Genomic DNA, 11121 nt, shown 5'->3' with positions numbered 1-11121 from the left:
TGAATTTTGTCGGAATATGTAAAAATATGCCATATTCTGACATATTCTTATATGATTTTTGGATGCCAGAATATGACATTTTCTGGCATATGAATTTTGTCGGAATATGTCAGAATATGCCATATTATGACATACTCTGACATATTCTCACATGATTTTTGGATGCCATAATATGCCATTTTCTGGCAAATGAATTTTGTCGGAATATGTCAGAATATGTCAGAATATGGCATATTCTTACATGATTTTTGGATGCCAGAATATGCCATTTTCTGGCAAATTAATTTTGTCGGAATATGTCAGAATATGCCATATTATGACATATTCTGACATATTCTCACATGATTTTTGGATGCCATAATATGCCATATTCTGGCAAATGAATTTTGTCGGAATATGGCATATTTTGTCATATTATGTCAGATTATGTCATATTATGCCATATTATGACATAATCCGCCAAATTATTTTCACCAGGGCGGTGTGATATTTTTTTTTTTTTTATAAATTGGTGCAGCCCTCTGACGACTAAGGGTCGGTTTTCACTCACAGCTTCATGACGCGCGACACCAAGCGTCTTGACGCAAAGCAGCCGACTTCTTGACGCAAAGCACCTGACGCGACGTGTGTCCAGCTTCTTGACGCGCAGCATGAAACTTCATGACGCGCAGCTTGTTTTGGCCGCCATTGTTGTTTACATTCTGTCAAAAAGGTCACATGTTTTAAATTTGACAGAATGTAAACAACAATGGCGGCCAAAACAAGCTGCGCGTCATGAAGTTTCATGCTGCGCGTCAAGAAGCTGGACACTTTGCGTCAAGAAGTTGGGTGCTTTGCGTCAAGAAGTCGGCTGCTTTGCGTCAAGACGCTTGGTGTCGCGCGTCATGAAGCTGTGAGTGAAAACCGACCCTAAACATGCTGAACATAACTAAACATAACCATGGCTTTGTATACATTCTGTCTAAATATAAGTGACAGCTTGAGACAGTTTAACAACAAAATACAATCTTATTTCAACAAAAATTAATAATTAAAATATATCATATTAACAAAAAAAATTAAATAAAGTTGCAAAAACTGTTTTAATGAGTGATAATGTCATATGTGACAGTGAAACTAATGCCAAAAAAAATCAAAAGAGTTTATATATATAAAAAAGCATACATGGAATTTAAAAAAAAAAAAAAAAAAAAACATTTAATAAATTGTTGACATATATCAAAATAGATAGATATTTTATAAATGTAGGATGCTATTATTTTTTTTTTTATTGAGGCCATCTGATTTATTTGTTATTCTTATTTATTCAAAGCAATATTGTTATTTATTAATATCAATTTTATTTTTTGTATTCATGCTAATTTTATTTTTTGTGATCATATTAATTTTGTTTATTTGAATCATATTAATTTTGGTTATTTAAATCATATTAATTTTGTTCATTTAAATCATATTAATTTTTTTTTTTTAATTCTGGGGGGGTTTCACCCCCCCCCCCCTCCAGACCCCCCCACGAGGGCTTCGCCCTCCGAACCCGCCAGGGCTGCTCGCCCTGGACTCAGCCAGGGGTCAGCTTCGCCTCGACATCATCTCCACCGTCTCAGCAACGCTGCGCATGCGCCTCGCTTTGCCTCAAAATCGTGCGAGTATCATCAGCCTTACACCCTAGTAAAGCAATGTACTATTGTTCGCAAATAGTGTGTGAAATTTGTTCGGAGTCAGACGGTACAGGAAATTGTCATTGCAGTGAGACGTGCGAATTTACACATCAGGGCGATGACGCCATGGAAAAATTTGTTGATTTAGTTTTAAAGTCTAAATCAAGATACTCAAAATTAATTTGTATAGCTCATAATAGTGGTGGCTATGATGCCCAATTTGTTTTACGTGAAATAATCAAGAGAGTACCAATAACAAATATTCAAACAATTGTTAAAGGAACTAGACTTACATTAGTATCTTTCGATAACGTCAAATTTATAGACTCGCTGAATTATTTTTTCATGCCATTAAGTGCGTTACCAAAAGCTTTTGGTATTAAAGAATTGACTAAGGGTTTTTTTCCTTTCTTTTTCAATAAACCAGAAAATCAAAATTATATTGGTCCTTTACCGCCTAAAGAAGACTTTGGTGTGCGCGCGCTGACTATTGAAAAACAACAAGAATTTGATAAATGGTATAATGAACGACTTCAGGGCCCGCCATTTGATTTTAAACGAGAAATGGCGATTTATTGTAAATCTGATGTAGAATTACTTAAGAAGGCGTTTATTACATATAGAAAATTAATGATGCAAGTAGGGAATGTATGCCCATTCACTGAAGCTTTAACTGCTGCATCGACTAGTTTATTAATTTATCGTAGAAATTATTGAAAAAAAAATGAGGTCGCACTGATCCCCAAAAACGGGTATAGGTTAGGAGATATGCAATCTACAATAGCTATACAATGGTTATTATGGCTCGAACATTCTTAAGGGATCAAAATAATTCATGCTGGTAGAGGGCGTGAGCGTAGAGTAGGTCCCTATCTGGTCGATGGCATTTCAGAAGATGGAAAAACCATATACTCTTTTTTAGGTTGTTACTATCATGGTTGTGATTGTTTTGATTTAATTAAAGATGTGGATGCGGATTTAGGGGATAATACAACACTTAGAACGAGGCGTGAGAATACAGAGTACATAAATGCATATTTTAAAAAAGAAGGTTATGAATTGATTATTATTTGGGAATGTGATTTTAAAAGAATGTGTCAAAACAACATAGATTTAAAGAATTTCTTGAAAACAATTGATAATAATTTTTATAAAGAAGCAATATTACCTCGTGATGCTTTATTTGGTGGGCGAACTGAAAATTTTTGTGTCTCACATACTGTTACTGGTTCTCAAAAGATATACTACGTGGACGTCACATCACTATATCCGAGTACGTTAAAAAAAAATATTTATCCTCTCGGCCATCCCAAAGTTTTTGTTCTGGATGATATACGTGAGCTTTGTCCCGATAATAACATAAGTAATGTGATAGGATTAATTAAATGTCGAGTTTTGCCACCGCCCGATTTATATATACCAGTATCGCCAATGAGGTGTCATGAAAAATTATTTTTTCCACTTTGTAACGCATGTACATTAACTTTAAATCAAGAAAATTGTACTCATAATGAATCAGAACGAGCACTTATTGGTGCTTGGGTAGCTGAGGAGTTGAAGGTAGCGGTTGAGAAAGGGTATAAAATTTTACAAATAAAAGAAATATGGCATTGAGATAAAACAACTCAATATGACCCGAAAACTAGAACTGGTGGTCTATTTACAGGCTATATAAATAAATTTTTAATCAGCTTCAAATAGCACATATCCTTACAGAGCATACATTGAAACAATTCTTAATTATGGATATGATGCAACAAATAGTCATCTTCACCTTGCGTTATGGTATCCTGACACTCCTGGACGTATGAATACAAATAATGTTGTTGCTGCAGATGCAAAAAATGGAGGCTTAGTTGCCAGATGTGTTCATACAAATGCCGGAAAACAATTTGAGATGATTGGGCATTTACATTTTGATGTATTTAACCAGGAAAAATTTTTATTGAATGGGATTGAAATAAAAATTAATCTCACACGGCCAAAACAAGAATTTTGTTTAATGGATGCCTCAAACGACAAGGATTATAAAATACAAATATTAGAAGCGTCATTGATTGTACGCCGAGTCAAGCTAAATCCTCATATTATGATTGCTCATGTAAAAGCCTTAGCGAAAACGACAGCTGAATATCCCCTTACTAGAGTGGAGGTCAAGAGTTTTTTACTCACCGCAGGAATCCTTCGAAATTGTCTCGACAATATTATTATTGGTACTTTACCTAAGCGAGTTGTTATTGGATTTGTTTATAACCGTGGCTTCAATGGTAATAGGGTCCATAATCCATTCTACTTCCAACACTTTAATATAAATTTTCTATGTCTCTACGTCGATGGTAAACAAATACCTGGAAAACCGTTGCAGCCTACATTTTCCAATAATATATTTGATGCTGAGGCATACCACACACTTTTTTCTGGTACTGGTATCTATTTTGGAGACCATGGCATGCAAATAGATAGAGATAGCTATAGAAAAGGTTATACGTTATTTGATTTTGACTTAACACCAGATCTTTCCGCACATAGTGCTGGTCATTGGAACTTAATTAAGAGTGGTAGTCTACGTATTGAAGTACGCTTCAGTGAAGCTTTGGCAGAAGTCATTAATTGTCTTGTTTATGCCGAATATGATGATATTATTGAAATAGACTCCAGCCGTCAAGTTATAATGGATTATAGTAATTAAATATAAAGAAAAGTGAAAATAAAAATATATATTAGTCTAAGCAGCGCAGGATAGCGTGATTCATCTCATGGATACTCAACAGCTAGCTAGAGCTTTACCGTATACAGATTTCTCTGTTGGTGGAATTTATCCTGTTGACAAACTACCTTTTGTCTGGCCAAAGCCGTGTGCAATAATTGCAAATACAGACAATCATAACCAACCAGGATCTCATTGGGTCGCATTATTTATCGATCATTTTGGCTATCGAATATACTTCGATAGTTTTGGATAAAGACCTACCGATCCTCGCTTCAGCTATGTCCTTAGAAGAAACGCTGTCTGTTACGAGTATAATAATAAAAGGCTTCAAGATTTTTCGTCTAATGTGTGTGGTTGCTATTGCATTGTCGCTCTACATTGGTTTTCCAATGGCGGAAATCTTTCGAGTTTCCAACGGTTGTATGGAGATGATACTAAACTCAACGACAGTACTATAATGACAATGTATAAAAAACTGATTCAAAAAAAAAATATATTTAAAAATAAGCGTTTCCATTTTCTCCGAGGTAGTGGTGCAACTGTACAACATTCTTATTGTAAATTTCGTTGAATAAAGAAATAAATAAAATAAAATAAATAAAATTGTTTTCTGTTTGAATTATTCCCTCTCCTTAATTTTTAAAAAATATATATAAAGAAAATTTTAAAATAGATGTTTAGTTTAAAAAAATGGCTTCATCAACAAGCATGGTGATGGCAGAACACATCGAAAAACGCACTTGGTTTGAACGTGGTGAAAGATTGATGTATCGTGTAGAATCCAATCGCCGTGAAAGTTTTGAAACATGGCCGTTAGCTCATCTTTTAGATATTTTTGAATTGGCTTCTGCTGGATTCTATTATACCGGAGTTGGTAACTTTGTATGTTGTTTTGAATGTGGAGTTAAAACTAACGATTGGACTTTGGGTGATAATCCTTGGCTTGAACATCATCGAAAAAAACCAAGCTGTAGATTTGTACGCCGAATGTCCCTGTGGGCATCCACCCTGACACCGTAGCTGTACCTACTTACTACCCTTATCGGAAAAATATTTCTCCTGTAATTTCACCGTCATTCCGTTATTCATATTATGCAGCTGCGGTATCAAGACTTGAACATCGAGAATTTTTAAGTCTTTTTGATTATGTACTACCACCGTACCCTGATCCACAGAGAGCCTGAGATTGATGTTAAAACTGCCAAGGTTCGACAATACTTGACTTATGACTTACGCCTGAAATCATATGGATATTGGCCTAGGCACATGAGCCAGACAAAAGAAAAGCTAGCTGAGGCCGGATTTTTCTACACTGGTATTGGTGACTACGTTCAGTGTTATCACTGTGGTATTGGTATAAAAGATTGGCTCCCAAATGAAGATCCATGGGAAGAACATGCACGTTATTTTAAAGAATGTTATTTTGTACGTGTTATCAAAGGACAAGAATTTATTGATCATTTTAAAATACCCAAACCGATGATCAACCATCAGACGATGAGGAAGAAGCAGAAAGTTTGACAATCGAATCGAACTCAATAGTCATTATGAGAAATATACCTACTGATTACCACAGTATAGATGAAGATATTGCATTCAAATGCATTTTACTGGGTCAAATATTATTAGGACTTGTTCTTTTGTAACATATTTTAAAAAAACCATCATTGAATTGTTTTTACACAATAAGAAAAAAAATTAAAAAATTCAACGACATAAAGGTTGAAAATGATGTTGGATCCTCAGACAGACCAACCAACACCGACATCTACTAAAATCTGTAAGCTCTCCCACTCTTATTTTTAAAAAAGTATAAAAGCTTTCGAAAAAAAGTTTATTTCATCAGTTATTCAACATGGCTCAGTACGACAGGGTTCTCGTTTTACCATATACAACGGCTCTTAATAAATCTAATACAAAATCATTGTGTGTTGTTCTTGAGTGGACAAGTGGCGAGTATTTTAAATCTGCAATACAGATTATAGCCAGTGATACCAAAAGAAGTATTTTTTTGGATAACGAAACGCAATGGATACCGTTGACGAAAATGTGTAAATCATTTTCATATTATTATGATGGTGACGATTCGAGACCGGACTTTAAACTCAATTACACTCAACCAGTACATCTTGGAGATTTAACTATAAGTTTTCCAGTCACAGACCATAAACGTGAGCGAGGTATTCTTTTTGAACAAGGGAACAGCGTTGCCAACCATACCATAATTATGGTATCGATACCATCCTCGAGGGTCTGGATACCATCTACCATAATGACCAGGATGGTAGATGGTATCACATTGTATATATATATTTTAACAAAAAAAAAAATAAAAAAAAAATTTTCTCCAAAAAAATAGAAAAACATGAAACATGAATGTAGAAGAGACACTCGAGTGTCGCCCCAAACCACTAGCGCTACGGAATTTTTTTGTTGATAACGTGAATCTCTTTAATGTATATTCTATCCAATCATATTTTGTAAATATTTTTTCAAAGCGAAAACGAACCAATCATAACATTTGTCGTCTCTTAGGACATCTTGTTTTGTCAACTGGCAACAACATCTAGGTTTATATATTTTATGTCTGTACATGACAATCTCATATGATCTCATCTTCTCTAATCTCTATCACGTGTGTAAATTCATTATCATAACAAAAGATTTGCACAAATTCAAAAAAATAAACAAATTTATACTATTATACGTACATGATTTATTTTTTGGATGATTAAATGTTAATAAGGTAAGTACTGAAAAAGTATCAATTTCTTTGATTACAAAAAATGAGGTTAATTTCATTTGACATTTTTTTTGTAATTAGATATGGATTCATCAAACTTATCAAGTGATTCTGATGTTCCCTCACCAGAAAAAAAACGACAAAAAGTGTCTGACCAACCGCGAAGTAATACACAACCGAAAAAAAAGAAAACAACACAATTATTTCGTGATGCTTGGCTTGTTGAATCATGTTTGAGGGACTGGTTACGCAAGGTTCCAGATAATCTTCGCAGAGCCAAATGTTCTTTTTGTAAATGTGAAATAACAGCTGACCACTCTGTTTTGATGAAACATTTAAAATCCGAAACACATATACGAAATACAGGTGTATCCAATAAGACACAAAAAACACTACCAAGTTATGTCCAACCTTCAACCAAGTTGTCAGACAAAATTGATGATGCTGTTAAAACTGCTGAAATTAAACTTGTAGGTTTTTTTGCTGAACATAACATTGCTCTAAAAGGACTGGATCATTTATCTGATTTATTAAAAACAATCTTTCCTGACTCGAAAATAGCCCAACAAATGACTTTAAAAAGAACGAAAGCAACTGGTATTTTAAAAAATGTCATTGGGGAAACTGAAAAAACAGCACTTACTAAAATATTAAAAGAAACAAAATTTAGTATTTTAACAGATGAATCAACTGATATTTCAACCACAAAATCCAGTTGCATAATAGTACGTTATTACGATGAAAAAGAAGAGCAAGTTAAAAGTAAACTTTGGGATCTGGTTGAGTGTTTAGTGCCAGGAAAAATAACAAGTGCAACTGGAGAACAATTATATAGTAATATGGTAAAGAGTTTTAAAGATCGTCAAATTCCTTTGGATAATGTTGTTGGATTTGGTTTTGATGGCTGCAACGTTATGATGGGAGAAAAAAATTCTGTTGCCAGTCGTCTCAGAAAGGATTTTCCAGGCATAACAATATTTAAATGTATTTGTCACTCATTAAATTTATGTGCAAGTGAAGCCTGCAAGATGCTACCACGTTCAGTTGAAGATTTGGCAAGAAATACTTTTAACTTTTTTGCTCATAGCTGCCAACGAAAATGTGAACTAGTTGAATTTCAAATGTTTACTGATACACCATTTCACAAACTATTACACCCAGCTCAAACTCGTTGGTTGTCATTGACTCTAGTTGTAGATAGAATGCTTGAGCAATGGGATGCATTACATTTTTATTTTAAAGGTAAATGGCTTGAGACCAAACTAGTTGCAGCTCAGAAAGTCTTTGAAGACTTGGATGATCCATACAAAAAATTATATTTCATATTCTTGAACTGGGTTCTTCCTAAAATTACAAGAACAAACCAGCTTTACCAGTCAAGTAAAGTTGTGATTACTGATTTACATGAATCAATGACAAGATTATATCAAGAATTGCTGTGTAGTTATATGGACGAAGCCTACATTAGATCTACTCTTTTGGAAAACATTGACCCAAACAACACCAAATATTTTAAACCAACAACAAATATTTATTTAGGTGGTAAATTTCAAGAGACACTAGCAGAAAATAAATACTCAGAATTTATCAACAAGCACCCAGAAGGCTTGCAACATGTTTTGACTTCTTGCAGAGGGTTTTTAATTGAAGCTTGTCAACAAATTATGACAAGATATGATTTTAAAAATCCTTTGATGAAACTAGTCAAACAGTTGAAGCCAAAAAATGCTTTAGGTCAAGCCCAGAGAGGAGAATCACGTACACTTATACCATTAATAAAGTTGGCTCCTCGAGTGTGCTCTTCAAATGACTACCAAAAGATTGATGATGAATGGCGTCATTTATTATTCCATAAATTTGATGATGACATTAATAAAAATCTTGAGATTGATATCTTTTGGGGGAAGTTTTACAATCTTAAAACTGATGGAGGTGAACACTTGTTTAAAAATTTAGCACAATGTGACCTGGCTCTTCTTTCACTTCCTCATTCTAACTGCGATAGTGAACGTATTTTCAGCAAAGTTAATAATACTAAAACTAAGCTTCGTAATCGAATGATAATACCAACAGTAAGAGGATATTTATTAACCAGTCAGCATGTTAAATCTGGTGGTGGAAAAGCATGGAATGATTGTGTTACTTTCATACCATCCAAAGAAATGTTGTCACGAATGACCAAAGATTCGTTGTATGACAAACCAAAAAAAAAAGCTTTGTCAGTTGCTGCAGGATCAGTTAACTTTCATTCAGAAGATGAAAATAATGAAGACGAATATGAAGTATTATTTGACGAGATGTAGTAATATTATTACATATAAAAGTTTATTTAATGTAAAACAAATGAATATATACTGTTTTCAAATATATATATATATACATGTTACATATATACATATATATATGGGGCATTCCATGTCAACTCACAGGGTTTTTTCCCTCACCCTCTCAGATTTGAAAACGGATATTTTTTTTGGGTTAGTCATCGACTCAGATGTACCTCTGATTTTTTTTTTATTTTTACCATCATTAACCGCTGAATCAGAATCAAAAAACACCTCCTCCACGAGAGTAAACTACGATTTCGCCATTTTTTAAAATTCAGATTTTTTTACTGTGAATAGTAGAGCACCAAATTAGCTCAATTTCAAAATTTCATCATGGGATAACGATGGGTTCATCATAAAAAATTTTTTTTTCCATGACAAAATTACTAAAATCAGGCAAGATCATATGCCCAAACAACAGGTTTTTTTTTTGTTTTTTATAGGAAATTTTCTCACGATTCCGGGAAAAATACGAAAAAAATTCCCACACATGCGCAAAGTGGTTAAAAATCAAGTTCGATTATCGAAAAAACGGCTATTTACCGGTTATATATCGTACAGTTATTAAAATAACGATTGATTCCAAAATTCAATATTAGTGATTAATAAAACTCGTTAAGGAAAAAAAAGTGTCATAATAAAAATTTAACATCTCGAATAAATATTGATTGTTTAGCTATAATTACAGCTATAGTTAAAAATCTAACGGCTAAGAAAATCGTATACATGTTTTGAAAAAATATCGATAATTCGAAAACTATTCGAGATATCGAAATTTATATTAGGACATGTTTTTCTCTCTGACGAGTTTTATCGATCGCCATTATTAAATTTCAGAATTAATCGTTATTTTCAAAGCTGTACGATATATAACCGATAAATAGCCGTTTTTTCGATAATTGAACTTGATTTTTAACCACTTTGCGTAATTTTTGGAAATATTTTCCCGTAATCGTGAAAAATTCCTATATATTTATGATCTTGCTTGATTTTAGTGATTTTGTCATGAAATTTTTTAGTGAACCCATCGTTATCCCATGATGAAATTTTGAAAGATAATCTACTATTCACAGTAAATCAGAATTTTAAAAATGGCGAAATCGGTTTAACTTGTGAAGGAGGTGTTTTTGATTCGGCAATGATATAAAAAAATCAGAAATCTGAGTCGATGACAACCCAAATATCCGTTTTAAATCTGAGAGGAATGACTTGTATTAATTATATAATATTTGAAATATTTATTCATAATAAAAAAAATATAAATAAATAATAAAATTTTCAATTTAATTTTTATTAATTTTTTTTATTTTTATAATAATAAATAATAATTCAATTAATATTGAATGTTTTTTTAAGCAACCGGAAAAAAAGATTTCTTATTGACCGATACCATCCTGGCTTCCCAGATACCATCCAAATGCCCTCCCACTACCATCCTGCCATCGTCTCGGGTTGGCAACTCTGCAAGGGAATGTCCGTTTATTATTTATGAAAAAAACTTTGAGTACATTATCCTCTCTCGGAACATGGGTAGCAGCTTGTCAAAAAATATTGACTCATTATCCTGCAGATATTTACTCGGATGGCATTATAGAATATCTACGAAAAAACTTTGGAGGTGTACGTATTCATAAAGAAACTCTTCAGCATTATTTACAGATGACTGTTGGGAACCATTTATTT

General features: G+C 33.3%; 1 protein-coding gene across 1 annotated transcript; it reads left to right on the top strand.

The window, feature by feature from the left end:
• The first annotated feature begins 3089 nt into the window (after window positions 1–3089).
• Window positions 3090–4347, top strand: LOC122850934 (uncharacterized protein F54H12.2-like). The gene is made up of 2 exons (XM_044149983.1): window positions 3090–3235; window positions 3375–4347. The coding sequence occupies exons 1-2, from the start codon at window positions 3090–3092 to the stop codon at window positions 4345–4347; spliced, it is 1119 nt and encodes a 372-aa protein (XP_044005918.1).
• The last annotated feature ends 6774 nt before the right edge of the window (window positions 4348–11121 follow it).

This window comes from Aphidius gifuensis, linkage group LG3 (assembly GCF_014905175.1).
Source record: "Aphidius gifuensis isolate YNYX2018 linkage group LG3, ASM1490517v1, whole genome shotgun sequence".
Classification (NCBI taxonomy): Eukaryota; Metazoa; Arthropoda; class Insecta; order Hymenoptera; family Braconidae; genus Aphidius; species Aphidius gifuensis.
Note: the sequence above shows the minus strand (reverse complement) of the source record. Positions and strands in the feature narration are given on the sequence as shown.